The sequence below is a fragment of the Epinephelus fuscoguttatus genome, linkage group LG18, assembly GCF_011397635.1.
Source record: "Epinephelus fuscoguttatus linkage group LG18, E.fuscoguttatus.final_Chr_v1".
Classification (NCBI taxonomy): Eukaryota; Metazoa; Chordata; class Actinopteri; order Perciformes; family Serranidae; genus Epinephelus; species Epinephelus fuscoguttatus.
This window is the reverse complement of record NC_064769.1, coordinates 31,754,488-31,776,402: the sequence shown is the minus strand read 5'-3', so window position 1 is coordinate 31,776,402 and position 21,915 is coordinate 31,754,488. Positions and strand designations below refer to the sequence as shown.

Sequence of the window (21,915 nt, the reverse complement as noted above, 5' to 3'; positions counted from 1 at the left end):
ACTTAATGACACCAGTGTATAATGCCGGAAGATATCGTTACACTGAGCATTTAATACTGCTGTTAACCAGTAATGCCGATGTGTCCCTTTTAATGCCAGTTACAATGCACTATATTCAGGTAAACAAGACATCACAGCTCCCATCTTTAGATGTTTATTTCTGATATCATCATCAAAATTTTTACAAAACATTTTCTGACAATAATATACTCAAAGAAGAGCCATATTTTTGCGCTTGGACCAGGTCTCCACAAAAATGCTTTAGGTCTGAATACAGTAAAAAGTAAAAATAAGAAAAAAACAAACAAACGAACAAAAAAACAAAAAACAATTAATAAAAAAAAGGAAAGAAAAAAAAATCAACAACAAACCAACTACCAAAGAAAACAGTGCAGCGCATATTTACACCCTACAGAAACCAATGCTCTCTGCAGGAAATGGATGAGAAGGAGACAGCGGGGTTCCCCCTGGTTTATATGGAAAGCATTTAAGTGGCAGCCAAACAAAAAAAAGGAAAAACAAAAAACAAAGGGAAAGTGCTTTGAGCCTGCAAGGAAACAAAGACTAATTCTGATATTGCTTTCTATCAGTGTCTCTCTGATTTCCCTTTCACTGCACTCTCAAGCCAACTGCAGGAGTAAAACGCAGCCCATTTAAATAAAAACCTTCCTTTCTTCGGTGCTCACATTAAATCCAATTAGGGGCGTAAACGGGCTTTGTCAGACAAACGAAAAAGTGTGTTTCCCTGACAGAGGTTAATGATCATGCCTTCCCTTTCTGTGTCCCCTCTGACATGAGCAATGGCAGAAAAACAGAGCCAGGACAATGCGGGTCAGAGGTTAAAGACTTCCTGCTAATGTGAAACAGCATGGAACAATAACAATCAATGGGGACCGGGCTGGCCTGAACATCAGTAACGGTGATGTTGGTTCAGAGGAGGTAGAGGAGTAGGTGCTGCTATAGATACACACACACAGGCCATATGGGTACATGCGGGGTCGCTAACTCGCTAGCAAAGCCTCCAGTCTCTTTCTGCCTGACAGAGTTATTAATTCTTACCACTTTGCAGTCTGCGCACACACTAATGACACACTAACAAAAATAGAAACTCAAATTAGGAATCTAGAAGTGGCAGATGGGGAGCATTAGCTTGTTTTTTTTTTCTTCTTCTTCTTGCTTCGCCCCCTATCCGTGTGAATACATGCTGACTGTCTGGAGCGGTGACTGTGTTGTATGGGTATGCCCCGGCGATGCCTGTGGGTGAGACGCAGATGTATGGGAGAGGAAGAAAAGCTGCAACTCCACGTCTGGCTTGGAATTAATTTTTCAAATCTATTTATCAGGTAATGGATTAGAACCTACTGAACCGTCGCAGATGGCCTTGGGTGAGCTGAAATGGATGGGAGCGTCAAAACCTGCACAACTTTATTATCATTTATCAAGGCGTGTGTGTTGTTGCCTGTTTGTAGGTTTTTGGTCTTTGTGTATATGTATTTATGCACGGTCGTTCTGCAGTTAAGGGCGGCCAAAATAGAATAGATTCTTGGTAACAGTGCAAATTAAAATGTCAACCAATTAAGGTGTTGTGCATATTACATACAGTTTAGAAGATGCTATTTTGATTTTACTTGTCATGAAAATCTACAGAATTCCTATGTGTGTGACTGATGTGTGTCTGAGCTTGGCTGAAGCAGTTAGTGTCATGTCTTGCAGTGGAAATAAAGCTGCCTGGGACATTCAGAGACATCACAAAGCTTTCATTGTAGCAGAATATGTCCTTGCACTTACCCATTCGTCCCTCTATATCTTCCCTATTGTACAGCGTCTCTGGCTCCCCCTCTCGCCTCCTCTGCTTTCTCTCTGTCCCCTCGGAGATTTGCATTGAGCTTTTCCTCTGCGCATTAACACTGAAATATGGAACTCTTCACTGCAATTCTTCAGACCTTTATTCACCCCCCCCCCGGAGCAAAAAAAGAAAAGAGGGGAGGAAAGGAAAGAGAAAAAAAATATAGAAATGTTCCCAGTGGGGACTTGAGCCTAAACTCAAAGAGTGAAGGGAAGGACGGGGAGCTCAGGGTGTACAAAACCATAAACAAACAAAGCAGAAGAGAAAATAAAGCCTGTTGGCATTGCGGGGCTAGCGCAGACGGTCCTGGAGTTCAGCTCAAACATGCATCATTAGCATGCAGCGCCTGTGCTTCCAGCTTTCTGATGGCAAAAACGAAACGGACAAAAGACTAAATAATTACTGGCAGCAGGATTCGAACATTCCGCTGAACATATCCGATTTTATCAGGGAGGTAGTCATGATTAATCAATTGCTTATTAGTAGTTGATTTAATTGTGAACAGACAAAGATTTTAATAGCATTTTCTAATTACACATGAAGGGCAAAGTAGCTTTGATCATTGTGTTTAGACTGAATTGAACCATTATCACTGCTGAAAACTGAAGTAATTACTACACATGGGGTACTGGGCTTTAGCAAGAGACTATTAAAGGGAAAGTCTGTCCCCGGAGTGAGTGCCCAGCGCAGGCCTCGTCTTCCGTTTAACTGCCTATATAGTGCCAGGGAATTCTACTTTAGGCGAGACGGGGGGCAGGGATGGGTCAGCAAACGAGTTGCTTTAAAAACCGAGAAGTTGTCCATGACACGTGCTGCTGGTTCTAGGGCACCCCAGACAGGAAATATCTCCCATACTGTTTGTCTCTGGTTCAGCGCTCCTCCCTAACTGGGCATAGTTTCCCAAAATATCAGCATGCGGACAGAAATAGAACATCATTAAACAGGTTCACCCGAGTCACCCAGAGGCAGACATGAAATTCAGGCCAAGGAGTTAGCAGGGGTGATATAGAGCAAGGCAAGACAATACATGGATAGAATTGAGAGAGCTCCCATTATAAAGACATTGGCACAGCTGCTATTACAAAGTAAACTCCACCAGCACTATTAAGCAACCGTACTGAGCGAATCAACTGCTTTTTATGCAATGTCCTGTACATGAAGGGGACTGAACCCCTTCTTAATCGTGAAACTATGAAGACTTTTGGGTCACTTGTTGTTTTGGGGCTGGTTTTTGGTAAAACATTTAACAAAATAATGGCACATCAAAAAAAGAACATCCTTCCCAAGTTAAACTCTTGGTGATAAAGAATAGCACACTTCTTCTCCCCGAGTAGACCTTGAAATGGCAGATAGTGTTGAGATTCTTGAAACAAGAGGGGTGGATTGGGATGTACCTAACAACACATCATACAGCCACCTCCTGCAAGATGAAACATGTCTGATGTCAGAACAGAAAATGTGGAACTCTATGAGGTTTGATGCTTGAAGTGTATCATAATATCAGGGTTTCCCAATCTTCCCTTCTTCCCATGATTCAGTAAAATGGTAGGATTTGAGAAATAACTTCAGTAACATAATGTGTGTGTAATGGTAGAATAGTGACGGGAGCAGATAGAAAAATATTTATCATTGAAACAACAGGAGCGTTACAGTAGGAACCTCTTCACCGAGTCATCTTGGTAACAGATTCCCACTGGAAAGTGAATAAGGCTCCTCTTCTGTTCACAAGCAGTTTGTGTTTCAGAAGAAGTGAAGTCCATACTTTTTTTTTCATCTTTAAAGATTCCCTATTTACACGATAAATAAGTTCTATTTGATTTTGTCCTTTGATTAGTCTTATAGAATTTCTTGACATCATCTTTGAACACCTCAAAAACTGTCTCTTATGATCCAAGCCAAAAAGACAAAATAACAAAAGCAAACAAACAAAAAAAAATCCTATTTTTTTTTCTCTTATCTTGAGGATACACCCACTTTCGTGAGAAAATTTGGCCCCTTGCTTTCATCTGTGGATCAATCAGTTGCGCCGTCGTGGGAGGACCAAGCACAGTTTCCACAACTCCAAAGAGTATGACCACTGACATGTAGAAAATGACCCCGGTTCACCGCTTAGAGTAAGCCGGAGATGATATCTGACAGGCCATCACGGCCGTATCTGAAGTCCTCATCAGCTCCACAAGTCAATGACGAGCAGTGCTCGACACGGTGGCCAAAGGGTTACCAAGTGCAATAAAGTCCAGCACTGCAGGCACGCTTTCTGGAAAGAAAAAACGGAGATGTCAGGCAATATTCCCAGTACAGTCCATGGGTTCATACGCAGGTCAAAGAGAAGTCAACGTGCTGGTTCAACATGCCCCCACTAGGCACTGTTGTTCTCTGTGGTTGAGGGGAGAAGGGAGAGCACATGGCCGGAGCTTTGCCAGCCCAGCAAGATGGCGCTCTCCAAATTGTCCAGTGTGATCAAAGTCAAACATTGACTCAACAATGTTTCAAATGACTGTTTGGGGCAGTGAGAGTGGTTTGACCTTCAGTAAAGTGGACCTTTCCGTAAGAATATGTACAATACTTTGCATTCAAATGTACTTATTTTTACCACATAAATTCCCCATGATTACCTCTTTAAAGCATAGTGAATCATTCAGCTGGGATATAATCATATACAAAGACCTGCCATTCTGCTGTGAGAAGGGCCTCTGTATGTTCAAGGAACTTATGGATCATGCCATAGCATCTCCTCTAAAGTGTTTGTGTGGTTGTTTGCTGTTCGTAGCATCACCAAGAACATGAATGACAATTAAACTGATGTTCGGAGGACCAGGTAACTGTTACTGTGATAAATATCTAAAAATTTGCAGTTTCACTACTTCACTTGTATGTACCATGTACTTTGCTAATCTGTACAGACAAGCTGAGTTCATCTGAAACCACCAGGGGATTTGGTTGGAATTGTGAATCTGAGTTGGCAGATGCTAGTTTAGTAGACCAACTGGCATTTTAAAAAATGCCCTCAGCTAAAGTAGCTTATGTGCATAAAAGAAAAAAGGAAAAGAAATACAAGTAAAACTCTTTGGTTTGACATGCACATTAATGGAATTCAGCATGAAGTACCACTCTAAAGAAACAAAAGAAAGTAAGAGAAAAAAGAATTCTATGAGGCTGTCTTGAGAGAATGACTCATCTTTATGAAATAATGATATGGATTTGCCTTTGTTAACAACTACTGACTAGATATTTTAATAATAGTCACAGTATGAAGCCCCTTGCTCTTCACATGATGTCCAGCTCCATCTATACTACACTATTTTTTTTTATACTACTGCTCTCTCTTTTTGTGATCCAGAACTTATGTTTATTGCACTTTCCCTTTCACTCCTGACTTAGTGCGTGTGGACTGCTGTGGTCAGATCCCCCTGTGATGGGATATGGCAAAGACCAGATCTGGAAACATGTAATATTTTTAGTTATGTGCTGGATTACCTTCCATGATTCAGCTTTAATATGAGGTGCTTTGGATAAAACGAAAATCATAATCAAAATGATCTGCAAGGATGTCTCACCCTCTACTGTATATTAGTGAGACTGTGTGTTTCAGATGCCAAATCCCTCCAGGCAGAATTAGAAAAATTTGTCCTCTAGTTCACATACTCATGTTCTGAAAACAAGGCCCCACTGAATAACCAGCTCGCCTGCCCCTTCATTACAAAGTCATGGTGAATCAGAGGCCCTTGCCCCACTTCTAGCAACCAGACTTGGCTCGCTAGCGTCCAAATTTGAGCGTGCCGGTGCGTTCGGCGGTAGGAAAAGGATTGCCGCTGGGACCTTCAGTCGGTGGTCTGAGGGGTGGCGGAGGAGATCGAGGCCCTGGCACAGGGGCACCTATGCTGGCGGCAGAGGGCACGGCAGGCAGCGCCACTGTCTGTATAGTGCCCCTATCACACGGCCCCAGGTCCTCCAGGCCCTCCAGGCCCTGTGGGGGTCCCTCGTAGCCCATGTTGAGCCGCAGGGGTTGATGGGCCTGGCAGTAGTCTACGATAGGCTGTTCGTAGCGGTAGAAGGTCAGCGCACCCAACTGATGGGGCACCTGTTTAGACAGACAGAGAGCATGAAGGAGGAGAATGTAATGGAGAGGATGAAGTCGGGGAAGTGGACACATGGGCAGGGTTGTACAAGAGTGAAGGAAATCCAGAGAGGAGAAGAAGGGAAAAAAGGGATAGAGAAAGAAAAACATCATTAGCTATACAGCGACAATGTCCTCTTGCAGCAGAGCTCATGAGACAGGTGACTGATGACCAAACCAATATGTTATTTCCATAGACTAGGAAAGTTCAACAAGTTTTTGCGACTCCATAGACAATAAATGTTTGTTTTCATTTTTTTACCCACGTTTCCTGATACTTTTGGACTGTCTTATGAATAACATGTATGGATTTTGAAAATGGACATAATTCTCCCTCCAGTCAGTTAAAACTACTGAGTACTTGAAGCTCGTGTTAAGGGTTGGGGAGACCTTTTGAAATTAGATTTTTATTTTCACCCAACTTCTGTTTACTTGATTGCTTTTTTATCAACCTGATATCTATCAGTTTTGTTTGACATATAAAGAACACATTCAGAACAGTTACAAAAAGGTTAAAAAGCTGAATTGCAAAATGTGTCACCAAAAAGAAAGTCCGATGATAATCCAGCTACGAAATAGTCAGGGGCTGCCCCCTGAAACAGAGATCTGAATCATCAGTCGGAGACCTCTGCTTCAGGTAGAGCACACATTTTAACTTGGTGTTTTGGTGCAGAGCAACCCGGGCTCACTCTGAAGTCTGGCGCTCCGGCAGTGACTTGTGGCATCAGATACTGACAAAAAAAAGCTGTCTTTTAACATCGGCATGATACACAGCCATTCGTCCCTATAGTTTAACGACGCTCAGTAGCACCAATGGGAAATGCAGCGGGACAAGACCAAAAGTTAAGGTGGCGAAAGTCTGCGTAGGATGGCGGAGCAGGGTGGTGGATGGGTCCCACAAACACCGACTTTCACCTGAGACAGTGGCGTTCACGTCCTGTAAGATATTAAAGCCAAACCCCGTTCTTTTTGCCTAAACCCAACCACGTGCATTAGTTGTTGGAGATGAAAAAATGTCGATTCACGTTGTTGTACTGATGTTTATTTTCAACAAGACTGTATGCTAACGGTAAATTTCCTGTAAAAACTGAAGTGTATTTTGAAAAAAGACAACGCATGTAACAGGCAGAAGTTGACATGGCGTCCCAGAACGTCAACAAACAACGTACCAGGGTACCTTTCATGTCCTATCTAGACGTAGAAAGTCCATGACCAAACACTGATATGTGACGAGGACGGAGTGAGAGTGTTGTGCAGAGTGAGTACTCTTTACTTTAATGCTGCTCTACGGTGCAGACAGCTGCAGACACAGAGGCTTTGCCCTGTAAGGCTCAGAAACAATGTTATCTTCTGCTTTCTGCTTAGACGTAGTGAATTTACAGTGCACAACAACTTAATACAATACAGTCTCTGGTTTCTCTTTGATAATTAGTGTTGCCAAAAAATGCTGTTGCACACTGTTGATCCGTCGGAAGCACAGTTAGCTTGTTTAGCCTACGATATTATGTCAGTGTCACTGTCACACTGAACGTCCCACTGAACTCTGATTCGACTGGTGTAATTCCATAGTCCCAATAAAACTCTTCACAGTTCCTTTGTAGAGAGTGTGGTTCCATTTTTTGTGATTGTGGTGAACTGACCTTTTCAACTAAACAAAGATAAATTACTGTGCTTCTTTAAAAAAAAAAAAAAAAAAAAAAAAAAAACATAAGCTGTGGATAAACTGCAGCTACAACAGCCACAGCTGTTTTCTTTTCAAATAAACATTACATTCTTCCAAATGATGTTTCGTTTTTTCCAATGCAGTTAATTTGTCACACAACATTTCATTGTGCCTGTGTGACTCCAAGCCTACAGCACAGTTAGTTTGGCAGTTAACTGCTGGCCCTCTGCAGCAATAATCCTCACATGGTGACCACCTGAGCCTGCAGCTTCCCAAAACCCATTTGCTGCAAAGACCCTACAAAACGTGTGCTGTGAAGCATCCGCAACAACTGCGTTTTTTTTTGTTTTTTTTTTAACAGATGTGAGACCCATTTCACTCCACTCTTCCTGCCTATGACTTGTACTGCAATGCTCACAGTGACTGTCAGGAGAATAAGAAGATGTGCATTTGCATGTTTAGATAGGCAGGATGCACAAACCGCGCTGCATATGACCACTTTTGTGTTCAGGCTGCAGCAAATAAGCCTGTGCTCTCACTCTCGGCGGTGCCATGTCACTTGTGTCACAGCCGGGAACACTCCTCACATCTGGCTATGTGTCTGGTCTTGTGCTCCCTCCCCAAAACCTTCAAACGGTGCCAAACAAACAGATGAGACTCTCGTGACACTCCTGTCTCCCTAACTTTAAATCACACACTTATTCGCCTTAAAAAAAGGAGGCCAATTAGGAGATTTCTAACAGGCCGTGAACAGCAGGGGTAAGATGGCAGCTGACCTGGATTAAACACCGCAGCCTGGCAGAGCAACAGATCATCAGGTCTGTACACACAATGCGACAAGAGGAGCACAACAACAGGGGGAGCTACAAATATGGTACCAACACGGAAAGACATGAATAATACAATCCTTGACTCGTGAGGAGGTGTTGGGAGCAGAGCAGGTGTCACAGCTGCACTGTATGTCATGCACATCCTTGACATTTTATTCAGTGATAGTGTCCAGATCATGAGAAAAATATATTAAATGTATATTTTTACAAGAGAAATTAACTCACCCTATCACCTAAAAGACACATCCTGCTTATTCTTGTTGGTGTTTGGCCATGTAGTTTTGGTTTTAAGTCACATATCACACAGTTCAGCTGGACTGAATTTGTACTTCCTCTAAAGCATGAAAACATTACAGTCAAAAAAAGCTCCGAAGCAACGCACCTTGCCAGATACAATGTTCTGGTTAACACTGGTTAACTGGTGTGAATCGTTTTAATTGAAGAAGCAGCCCCTAAGACAATGTTTGGTGGTAGAAATTTCAGACGCAATGATCCTTAAACCTTGAAGCCACATGAAGCAAAAGCAGCTGCCAAGTAGCTAGCACAGGTGAGAAAATGTTCTTTTTAATTTGGTGAACAGAGTGGAAATGGAAGGCGGGGGAAACAGGTGTAAACAAATTACACTCTAATAGTGATCCCAAATAAACTTGAAATGATTTCCCAGAGACGCAAAGCGAGGGGGAGACAAGTCAACAACGCAGGTTTAGAAATAAGAAAATCATCCGAACGAGCAAACCCCCAAAAAACATGTCACCAATACCCTTGTACATTTATTAAAGTTATCATATAAAGACAGTCTGAGAGGAGAAATCCTATTTGGCCGACTTAAGAGAATTTGAGACAGTTTTTTTTGGTTTTTTTTTTTTTTTCAAAGAGGGCCGACTGTGTCAATGAAATGCAGATATATGCTGGCTGGGAAGGGGGGACTGTGTTTGTGGTCGTGTGTGTGTGTGAGAGCAAGCACAGATTTCAAAGTCAAATGGAAGCAGTCTGGGCTAACGCAGCTTGGCAGTTCAGGAATTATCCTGAACCAAGGGGCTAAGATAAAGCCACTCTGAGCGCATTAACACCAGTTCTGTTTTAGATGTGTAAAAAATAGTGTTATTTGTCGCCTGGAGGTTTACTGTAACATTCTTTCATGTTGCAGTGCAGCATTACAATTTAACAAGTCGTGTATTCAGATACACAAAGCTACTGAGAGCGTGTTCGCCTGCTCCGGAAATAAGGTAGCAGGAGGCAAATTGTCACCTTTCAGGACTGCAACCGAGCCTGTCTGTCAGCTACGTCGACTCACCTCCAGAGCGACCACCTTCTTTCTTTCCATACCTCCTTCCTCCCTCAAATGGACTCCATTAAGCTCGGCTGACTCATTACATTATAGGCACTCAGTGGATTACTCCCCTCATTCCCCTTTCAGTTTAAACTCTTCACCAACCCTGACGCTACCACCACCACCACCACCACCACACCACCACCTCCTCTGCTGCCACTACCTCATCTCCAGTCCACCTCAGCTCTACTCACAGCTCCCTGCCGAGGTCCAACGAATTAATTAAACGATATTAAGTCCTAACCGTTCCACTGGATTCTATCAAGTTGTCAGGGCATAAATCTAGCCTCGTGCAGTGTGTGTGTGTGTGTGTGTGTGTGTGTGAGTGTGTGTGCTGTATGGATTCCTGTATTTGATAGAGGAAGGAGGAAAGGACAGAATGAGACCAAAAAAAGGAGAGAAAATGCTACAGATACAGCAAGACAGGTTTTTTTTTATTCCAGTTTGACATTCAGCGCAGCTCTCAAAAGAACATGCAATGCTGAAAGATGCATAAATATCAGACAGCCTGAGTTGATGTGTTGGAAAAAGTCGTCGACGCAAAACACTCTTTATGTCAGTTTTCCGTGAACAAAGGTGCTATTGATATTCACCGGCCCTCCGTGTAGTTGAAAGGTACAACTAGCTCATTAGGGATGCTATCAGCCTTTCTTTGTGCCTCTCAGCATTAGGAAATTATTAATTCCTCACAGTGAATAGTCTGTTGACTGTGGAGACAGCCAAATATGTAAATGGATAACATCTGGTCAGACTAACAAAAAATACAACATAGACACTTCAATTTATTTTCCAAATGTTCTAAAAATACGTGGTCTGGGTGGGAATGAATGATGTTGGGGCTTATCTTGCAGGCCAAACGCTGTGGAGAAGTTCCTGCTGTTTTTTCACAAAGTGAAAACATCACAGAGCCAATCCTTCTTTCGCTTTGTTTTTTTTTGTACTTTTCACTTAGAACTAATCTGGGCTTTTTTGACCCTTTATCTGCCAATGACATCCGCTTCCTGCCAGATTAAAGTTTGGTGCCCACCACATGCAAACAAAGGTGCATCGGAATTTTAATATTTCACATGTACAAATGAAGATCTGTCAATCATCTTTTCAATTCTGGTCCCTGCTTCCAAAATTTAAAATGGGTAAAAAAAAATAGTGGCTTTGTAAATTCAGCCTAAATTGCGTGCAGCAGGTGGTTTCTGCATAAATTTGAGAAGAAAAAATTGGTTCTGTGGCTGGGAAAGACTTTCATGCGTGCTAAGCGTAGCTGCAAAACATCTCACCATAACTACCGTTTTATATCATTCTGTTTTCAGCATCCTCACACTGGAACATGTTCTCATATCAGATCATTAAATACAGATGCTTTTAACACCCTGTGACGTGTGACACAGATGCTGAAGGCACCCGTTGGGGTCTCTGTGAGACACGTCCTTATCCAACATCTCCTTTTAACGTCAGCAGCCTCCTGGGTGACACATCTACTAACACGTGCCAGAGTTAGGCTTCGATAACAAAAGTACTTGGTCAGATTGAGAAAAAACATCATGGTTTGGATTAAAATAAGTAACATGATATAAATATATCACGTGAACATAGGTAGATTATGAGACAATGGGCCCCTGGGCACAGATATGCAAAAGTCCCCACCACCCCTCCTACATAAGAGCAAGTCACACTGCCTTTGTGGTGGTTTTGCATCTCTTTTTAGTCCTTATGCATATTTTTTGGGGTAATTTTGTGTCTCTTTGAGGTAAATCTGTGTCTTTTTTGGTCATGTTGGGTCTCTTGGTAGTCATATGGGGTTTCTTTGTGGTTGCTTTGCCCTTTTTTATAGTTATTTTGTGTCTCTTTGCAGACCTTTTACATATTTGGGGTCATTTTGAGTGTCTTCCTAGTTAGTCGCCTAGTTCTTGATTTGAGTTACGTTCTGGAGTTGAAGACCAGGGGGGCCCTGACACATCGGTCCTGGGCCTGTGCCCAGTAAACCCATTCTATGCATGTAAGTGATGCAAGTACGTGACAGATGGTCTTAAGTTATGATCCATTACCTTTAAACAGCAATGACTTAGGTAACGTTTCGTTAAAACAGCACTGACTTTGGGTTTCACATGGACAAAAACTGTAGTCTCCACCACCCTTCCCTCCCACCCTAGGCAGACTTTCTCACCATTTATACTACGTCACTTGCTCTTAGCGTCAAGTGTTGCCACAGATGGGTTTACACTGGAGTTTTTGCCATCAGTATCACAGGCCAGAGGGCATACCAAAGCGTCGGCATTTGACAAACTGGGAATGAAAACGGGCTGGGCTAACTATGCATTGAGACTATTTCGAATATTGCAGTGGTCAGCGGTCAGCCATGCCTCATTTAGCCACATATTTTTGTATTTCTGCACTGATAAGCCCCTATCAGTGCAACCTCAGATCCTGCAGGCAGGCACCTCCTGGCAGTGTTAAGGTCTAGTCTGAGGATGCTCCCTCCATTCAAGCGTAAAGACACAATGAAGCAGGCTGGCTCGTTCACTAAAACTGTAGCTTTCAGGCTTGTTTAGCACCGAGCACATAATTTACATATTCAGCTCTGAATGGGTGCCCAACGATGTTGTGGAAAAAGTAGGTCTAACACAGCATTTTACCGGTGCTTGGGAAATAGGTTCATCCTCTGCTGGTTGCCATGTTTTCTGGGGAATAATTGCCATACAAAATGTCTTTATTTTAAACAATATCCAGCATTACTTAAAGTACCACATGTAAGTCACAGTGAGAGCTGACAGCCATGTCACCAAGGTAGCAGGAAAGCACACGGGTATTTGAAAGGCAAAATGATCCCGGCTTTTATGAATTATGTATTTCAGTTTAAGACAGAAGAAAGCACCGTCAATTATCATTTAAAAACCCTGTGATTAAGAAGGGTTTGAGTGCATAAAACCTTTTTCATTCTTTTCATCTATCACTAAATATGCTTAGGTTAAGCCATGTTCAACTGTCCTCATGAGTGTGCATTGAAAGGTCACCAGTTAACAGTGGTCAAGTAATAATTGTCTTAACCTTGGGTGCAATGCTCAACATAGTCCTTCCCCACACACAGAGCAAATTCTATTGCTGATATCATGTGTGTAAGAGCCTTAGTTGGTGCAGTGCATCCCACACTGTATACTGCAGCGTCTACCTGTCAAAGCACATTTGCATAAAGACAGAAAATTCTCTCAACTCCCCAAGCTGCACCGCTGGATGGATATTTGCCTCTTTGGATCTCTGCCACAGGTGCCTGATTGTGCCTCAACTGACAATGACTGGCACGCTGCCTCTTCCTGGATCTTTATCTCCATATGCCTGAATACACTGGGGTGACCCCAGGGCCATTTTGTCCCTGAAGTGTTGGAACAACCTGCCCAAGGAGATTAAGCCAGCCAGGTCAGAGTCATCTTTTAATTCTCTTCTTAAACTGGCTTTTATCTCAGGGACTTTTTTTTCCTCAGCTCTTGGTTTTATTGCTGTCATTTTTCCATGTTTGAATATCAGCTGTGTGACATTTTGCTATCAGTGAAAATTTTAAAAAGGTGCTGTTCAAATAAAAGTTGTTACACAGAACCTTTTGTTATCGCATTTTTCTGTTTAGTGACACCTCGGTGTGTACCATTGTGCACAAACACTCCGTCTGCCTGATAACCGAAGACTGTAAAAACCCGATCAGAGAATTGCAAAACATTCCTGTCCTCCATCTGCGGCTATTTCTATGTTAATTCCTCACAACAGCTCTAATTTGTTAGAGGAGTCTCAGTCTTAAAAAAAGACCCAAATGCCGTAAATTCATTTTTTACAGTATTCCAGTGCCCCTTAGAAGTTGTGTTTCTTTTTGCATTCATGCTTTTATGAGCAGCTAAGGAGGCAGTAACTGTGCCACAGGCAGACAATGCTAATGCCTCCCTGGGCTTTAGGAGCATTATGGTTCAAAAGTCTGCCACTCTCCCAGCCAAACACTTTGATCCTCACCGTATTGTGGCACACAGAAACATGATATAGTGAAGAGGGGGTGCAACAGACTCCCACTAAAATGTTACTTTCCTTATATTCTCATTAATTTTTAGTCTTTCATGGTTGCAAAATCATGAATTATATTGGGAATTATGAGTGCTAAATCATTTTGAGTTCTTTTCTGTTGCCCTCTGTGGATATCACACAGTATTCCCAAAATATAACAGATATTCTTTCTTTTTTTGTGAAATATAATGGATGTTTTTAACTGCCTTTCTATGTCACATTGGTTTCAGCATGTATAGTTTGTCTATATTGCTTTAAAACAATGTACTGGCTCACTATTCATTTTAGGGGACTATTGAAACGAACCATGACAGAGGTACTGGAAATAACCGTCTAATTACTCTTTTCTTTGTCTAGTTCTCATCCCTCTAGTCCTCTTTGTAGAAGTCAAGAGATATATTACCATATTTCATCGTGGTCCATCTATATTTAAAGCAGGCTGTGATGCATATTTGATGTAAAGGTCCAGTGTTTATGCTGTTGAAACTGTTTCAGTATAACCATGTCCCACAGTGCTGTGTTGTCGTACAAAGTACTTACTGCTACTGAGAATGAATCTCAACTCCCAAAGAGCTCTGAGTTTTGTGTTTTTCATACTTTTGCCACCAACTACAACATTGTTTCCGTTAACATTATTATCTCCTCTTCACTTCTACTCTCATATTGCTTGATTGAGTAATGACAATTGGTAATGCATTTCCCCTACAGTGAATGGAATGTGTGATTAGAAAGTAATGGCATGGATTATTAATATTATGGATATTGGAATAATGAGTCAATATGGTCTCAATGTTTTACTACTCTAATGTCATCACACTGGCAGCTTAAAAACCTAGCAGTGGTAGAGGTAGTAGCAGTAGTATTAGTGTTGTAGCGGTGGCAGTGGTAGTAGTACTAGTGCTTTTAGAAGCAGTAGTGGTAGTGATATTGTCATGGTAGTAGTATTAGTGATAGTAGTGGTTATAGTAGCAGTAGCGGTGGTGGTAGTTACAATAACGGTGGTGGTAATGGTAGTTGTAGTTGTAGTGGTTGTGGCCATGTATTACTAGTAGTAGTAGTGGCGTCCGTAGTACTAGTGGAAGTGATAGTGTGTAGTGATATTAGTGGGAGCAGTGGTGGCGGTGGTAATAGTAGTAGTTGTGGGCATATGTTAGTGGGAGTGCTGGTAGTGATAGTGTGTAGTGGTGCTAGTGGTGGTTGTGGTGGCAGTAGTGCCAGTGGTAGTGATAGTGTGTGGTGGTGTTAATGGTAGTATTGGTGGTGTTAGTAGTACACATAGTAGTGATAGAATGTTGTGGTATTAGTGGTAATTGTGGTGGTGGTGCTAGTAGTACTAGTGGTAGTGACAGTGTTCAGTGGTATTCATGGTGGTAGTTGTGATGGTGTGAGTAGAACTAGTGGTAGTGATAGTGTGTGGTGGTGTTAGTGGTGGTGGTGTTAGTACTAGTGGTAGTATGTCATGGTATTAGTAGTAGCTGTGGTGATGGTGGTGGTGGTGTTAGTAGTAGTAGTGTTTGTGATAGTGTGTGGTGGTTTGGATGGTAGTGGTGGTGCCAGTAGTACGAGTGGTAGTATGTTGTGGTATTAGCAGTAACTGTGGTGGTGGTGGTGTTAGCAGTACTAGTGGCAGTGATAGCGTGTAGTGGTATGGTGGTAGCAGTAGTATTAGAAGTAGTGGACATGTTTTAGTGGTAGTGGTGTTAGTAGTGCTGGTGGTGGTGATACTGTGTTGTTAGTGGCAATAGTGGTTGTGGTGGTGGTTGTAGTAGTACAAGTGGTAGTATCACTGTGTAGTGGTATTCGTTGTATTAGTTGTGATGGAGGTGATAGTGGTACTAGTGGTAGTGATAGTGAGTAGTGGTAGAAGTGATGGTGCTGTTAGTACTAGTGGTAGTGGTAGTGTGTGTTGGTATGACAAAATTAACAAATATCAAAAACAACTGCAGCTTACAAAATGCAACAGCGTTCAGAGTGCAGTGTTTAGATATGTGCATACAGTACATTTGCACTGGGTGATATGGCAGTATGTACAGTTCGATGGTCGGTGGTATTTGTCCCACTGCAGAGACTTGGCAATACTGTTTTTACCCCAGGAGCTATTCAGGGCATGCAGCCAAGCAGGGGTGGACTCCCCAGTAATGCCATGATTCCCACATAATCTCATGGATCTCGAGTGATCTCATGAATCCAGCTGCCTCACAAGGTAATCTCATTTGTGCAGACATGGGGGAAAACAGTAGTTCTACTGTTTTGAGTCTTTTGTTTTTAAGTCAAGTGTTGACTCATGTGAGGCAGTTTTGTTTGTTTGTGTGGAAGTCCTAAATAAAAAAAAAATAATAATCCAATGTGATGAAGTAGGGTATGGTTATATAAACCATTGCTTATGAATTTACAGAACAATTACTGTATTGGGATATATACTGTTACCATGATATAAACATACGTATGGCATGATAGAAGATTTTGGCACACTACCACCACTTATGGTACATGTGCGTATATATTAACAGGTCCACAGAGGAGCCATGTATATAAATAACATCTCTCGCTTGTCAGTTGTAAATGAGTGAAATCATAAACCCACAAATTAACTAAGAACTATCCATTAATTGAAACAACTAAACCATAATCATGTCCTCTTTCAAACTGTGACTGTGTGTTAGTGTGTGTGCATGCAGGAGATTGCAGGCATGTAGTTGTTTTCATGTGTGTGAGTGTGTTTGTATGTGTGTGTGCGTGACTGTGTTTCAAATGTATGCCGCTCTAGCATGCGGGGGTAGTCAGCACAGATGTTGCTAGGCGGGCATCAATGACACGGAGCCCACCAGTCAGGTTTTCAGCAGAGCAGTGTGCATGGACGTGTCTGAGGGGGTGTGAAGCTAAACACCATCAGTTTGTTTTCAGACAGCACATCCCAAGAGAAAGACTTCCCAGCTGCATGTGTAAGTGTGTGTGTATGTGTCACATTTTCCAAAAGTGCTGCCGTTGTGGTCGAAGTGGCTGGAATTGATTTACTCTTCCTCTTCCTCCACGTCCTGATACAACAACACAAGCGGTCCTGTACAATTGAATAAAGGAATCACTGGAGATGACGCGTACTCGCTAAATGATGCCCACTTTCGAGCTATCAAATCAAGTGCCCTCGCGATCCGATAAAATCCTTCCTGAAATTATACCCTGCCCACATATTCCATTTCACCCAGAAACATATCACATTACAGAAGCTAAAGATTCTGTAACTGCTGCTTGACTGTGTCTTTAAGACCGACTTCCATTGACTGGGATTAAAGAGGCCTCCCAGGACTGTACTAGTCGCAGAGCCATAAAGGGTCAGTTAACTTCAGAGGCAGAATGTACAACCTTGACATTCCCTCGTAGAGCTGTGTGCGAAAATGAGCCCACATGTCCACATTTTAAACTAATTGATTCTCTAAACAAGCCGTTAGCCTCCCACTAATTCCTTAATGACTGGAGGTCCCTTTATGTGCAGTGACTCTTGATTACAGGTCTCTGGCACAACACACACACAGATAGATAGGCACACTCCTAAATCCATACAGAACTCCACCCAGGAAGCCGGTTTTTAGGACAGAATAGTGAAAGAGGAAATTGTGGGAAGACGGATAAGGAGAGAGCAGGATCGAGGCCCCCTTCACGCACCGGTGAGTGCACACCATCGGCTCATCACAGCCCCCTCCCACTCTACGGTACGTACAGTAAAGGAGCTTCCGCAGACCACAGCAAATGGGCCGTGAAATGTTACTCAATGCTCAACACGTTCCTCAGCCCGGTTTACTTTCACACACACATTCAGCACAACACACAATTACCACAGCTAATGAAGGCAGGGGGCTGAGACTCTGTGGAACAATGGGAATGAGACGAAAAAGGTTGCGGTGTAGAATATGCGCTCACCTATGTTACGGTTTGTTTCAGAGTCTTGTGTTGTCTCACTTTTGATGGTGCACATTACGACAGCAACTTATGATTATTATCATTGTCTATATCATGTGTTTACTTTATGAAATTTCAGAAAACCTGCAAAAAACAGCCACACTTTCTTGTTTGATCCAACTGTTCACGACTTAAAGATATTCACTTCACAATTACATGAAACAACAAAAAAAAGAGTATGCACAAAAAAAGCAAATTCTCTCAGCTCTCAGGAACTGGAATCTGGAAATGTTTGGATTATCATAACTGTATATTAATCATCTGTCTTCTGATCAATGGACTAAATTAGTACACACAGCATTTAGCTTAACTACCGGCAGCAAGTGACTTTGTGTTTTTTGATGGCCTTGGTTTTACCTCTCAGCAGTGTTGGGGAGTACATGTAACTACATGTAATTCAACTAGTACGTTCATTACACTTTGCAGTAGCATGATGGCAGTTCAACTACATTAATATCTGCATACTGATTTAAGTAGTTAAATTACTTTCCTGCTTTTGTGTGTCATTAGTTAGATGCTGTAACTACAAATACTTTTGGGCCATAAAGGGATTGGAAGATTTTTTTTCTACGTTGAACCCCCATTTTCCACATCTGCTTGTCCTGGTACAGTGTTGTGGGGTGCTGGAGTCTATGTCAGCTATCACTGGGTGAGAGGCAGCGTACACCCTGGACAGGTCGCCATACTATCACAGGGCTGACACATAGAGACAGACAACCATTCACACTCACATTCACACCTACGGACAATTTAGAGTCACCAATTAACCTGCATGTCTTTGGACTGTGGGAGGAAGCTGGAGCACCCAAAAGAAACCGACGCTGACACGGGGAGAACATGCAAACTCTGCACAGAAGGGCCCTGGCTAGTCAGTGGATTCAACCCCAGAACCCTCTTGGTAAGAGGCAGCAGTGCTAACCACTGCATCACCATGCCAACCACATTGTCAATATGTTTGTTTATTTAAACATTCGTTTGAGCTACCATTTTTAAGGAGCTTTACTTTAACCAAACTGGAATTCTCCCTGGGGTGGCTTTGCTGTAGTTCAGCTTCTTTCAGTGTGAAGTAATTGGTAGCTTGCAGTTGTTGCGTCCCCAACACTGCCTCTCAGGCTAGAAGCAGGTCGCCCTGGGTGTTATTACCTGCAGGCACTACTTAGGGATAAGTAAGTACCTCACATTCTCCAGTAAAAAAGAAAATAACAAGAGATAAACAAATCTGATTGTCCACCACACTTCTGGAACCAAACCCTTAGTTTTGGCACTAGCACATGTCGAGCACAATAATCAGACAACATTAAAAATCCTAATATTTCTTTATTTTATTTGTTAGCTGCCATGACTGACATGAAACCTGAGTGGTGTATTAGAAGTAACTCATATCAGGCACCTTGTGCTGCTAAAACCATCTATGTCTTCTTATTTTTATGTTATCTATATACATGCAAATGATCAAAGTCAGGGTATGCTGATGTTATTTCATGTCTTGACAAACAAATTTCAATTGCCTCCGGCTCCACTTATACAGTAAATCTGCCTGCACTCATTGCCGAGAGCCCAAACGCATATTAAGAAGGCGGAATGACGGGCTGTGTCAAAGGAGAACAATTTGTAGTTTCATTTCTGCATGTTCCATATTGAATTCAAACTTCCCAAATCTCTTTGGCTGGCGATGTCTTGCATTATGTGCTGCTTCCAGTCGTGGCGGCAGTGACAGTGTGTCTGAGTAATGAGCATGACCCAACATAAACGCTGTGGCCAACTTGGCTCTACACTGGGAGCGTCAGTCGCACTTTAATCAGGGATATTGGGGAGGAGTGTGCCGGGGAAGGCAGGCCGGGGCTTTTAAAGACCTGACTAATAAGACATGTCAAAGGGAGCTGGGCAGCAGCCAGAACTGATATGCAGACCTTCTCCCTATCTGCTTCCCATCCTGACTCACCACACACCCCCCCTCAACAGCATTCGGACACAGATGGCCTTTTAACAAAGCTAGATATTTACTGATGCAAACAAACAACGCAAAGCATCTCGACGCAGCATGTGGCCTTCACGGTTAATCATTTTCTGTCTTCCTCTCTTGGCTCTTTGGAGACTTTTTACTCTTGTTTGACTGTTTCTGAATCGAATGTGTGAAACGCCGGTTTAATTATTGCTTTGCAAAATGCTACTTCTCACCCACTCCTCAATCTCTGTATGACTGCACTAGCAAGAAAGCATGGGGAAGTGAGGAAAGTATTATTGACTGAGTGGTCGGTGGCTTGTTTGAATGGAGAGAAAGATGGAAAGCAAACAAGGAGAGATGTAGAGGTATAGGGAGATATATACTGAATATGGTAATACTAAAAAACATGGCATTAAATCACATCTGTACTGATCCAAACTATCAATTACTGATGCTAAAAGGCAGTGTAAGGCACATTCCTCTTGCAGGATGATTGGCAGATTTCTGATGAGGCCGTCAGATACAGTCGCTACTGAATACTGATTGTACTAGTGAAGAGAAAATGTAGAAACGTAACTTTACTCTGCACTGACAGTCTTCTGGGAAGTATCACAATTCCTGGCTGGTACAATAATAGTCACTTTTTTAATATATTCCTGTAAAATACTGAAAAAGAATCCCCCTCATTCATATCTTAGAACTGACTTACTATAGCTTACATGAGTACAATCTATAGAGTTGGTACACTGTATAAAACATTAAAAATGCATTGCTAATTAGTAAAGGGTTACATGTGCTATGTCTTTAACAGTATGCTTTTACTTTACTATGTGCACACATGTGCATGAAAAAAAAAAATCTTTTGAGGTAGAATCACAGCCACTAATTTAAATTAAAGCGATAACAACAACTTATTTGGCACTAATTATGATAGATTGTAGAGTGTTGAATTAATGAGGAGGCGTATGTTTTCATCTGAAAAGGTAATTAGCCATAGGGCTTAAGTAATCGCGGGAAAATCCAGGTCGCTACAGGCAGTCCCCGAGGGGACAGTTTTGCATACACCCATGGCAAAGCAAATCCCTCAAGAGAGAACCTTTTCACTGAGAAACCTTGACCAGACAGTTCCTTTGAGGCTAGAACATCTCTAGTTTGAATTTCAATGAGAGGTTGTGCAAATGGGACTAAACTCCACCGGCGCTAAAAAAAAAAAAAATGTAGTCATCTGGAATAAAAAGAATTTGTTGCAAATAACCCCTTTGATCACCTTACCATTCTTTGACAAGAAGTGCAGTCTGGTGCTTGTTTCATCCTTCTTCGTTTACTTTGATGCAAGGAATTTAGTTTCCCAGGAAAGACTGTGAGGTCATTTGCGTCTTCTTTAACCATAGGATCATTTGGTTTTTAAGTTCCGGCATTACACAATCGCCACTGCCATTAGAAGAGAATCACATAATCTTTAAGTATCCCATCAGTCATTAACAAATGCACTTTATATCTTCATCTACTTTAGTTTTGATCTCCAACTTGACTCCACAGTCATCTGTCTTACTTTGTAGTGTTGCTTTCTTGTATTTTGTGGCTGTACATTGTAATTCTAATTCTGTATGTCTGGTACATTGTGTATTCCTACCTTGAAGTTCTTCAGGTTTTATATACAATTATGTCTCTATACACTGTGATTCTTGAACTACCACTTCTGCCCACTCTCCATACGAGACATGCTGCATATATATAAGTGCTGAAAGAGGGTTCCCTACTGTGCTGCTATTCTTGAACTTTGTTATGTGGCATTCTTTCTTTGTGTGAATGGCGGGTCGAAGCATGAATGGTGTCAAATGCTTCAGATGTTAGAGCCCTCAGAGGAAAACTTTTATACCAAAATAAGGTCGGTTTCACACACGGATTTTAGACTGTTTTTTTTTTTAGCGTTGGGACAGTTTTTATTTTGCTCTTTAATCATTAAATGAAAGTAAGACAGTTTCACTGAAATAAAGACGTATCTAAGTTTAAAGAGAGTTCAGTAGCCCATTGGGAGTACAGTATTCTGCAGTGAGGATATCATCAGTCATGTTGTTTGCCCCGAAGAAACTGTCACTCAGTTCTGCAACAGGTCTGCATATCCTAAAATATGCTTTTTTAAAATTTATTTATTTTGTATTGTTTCTCTCTTGGCTGAATTTTCACATCAAAAT

At 41.9% G+C, this 21,915-nt stretch overlaps 1 protein-coding gene across 1 annotated transcript in view; it reads right to left on the bottom strand.

Annotated features, from left to right (window-relative positions):
* Positions 1 to 3,972: 3,972 nt before the first annotated feature.
* The window catches only part of LOC125905510 (leucine-rich repeat transmembrane neuronal protein 4), a 134,254-nt gene continuing 116,311 nt past the window's right edge, over positions 3,973 to 21,915 (bottom strand). The window contains exon 3 of the mRNA XM_049603498.1: positions 3,973 to 5,927. Within this exon, the coding sequence (XP_049459455.1) occupies positions 5,604 to 5,927 (324 nt within the window). The 3' untranslated portion in view covers positions 3,973 to 5,603. The remainder of the gene's footprint in view (positions 5,928 to 21,915) is intronic.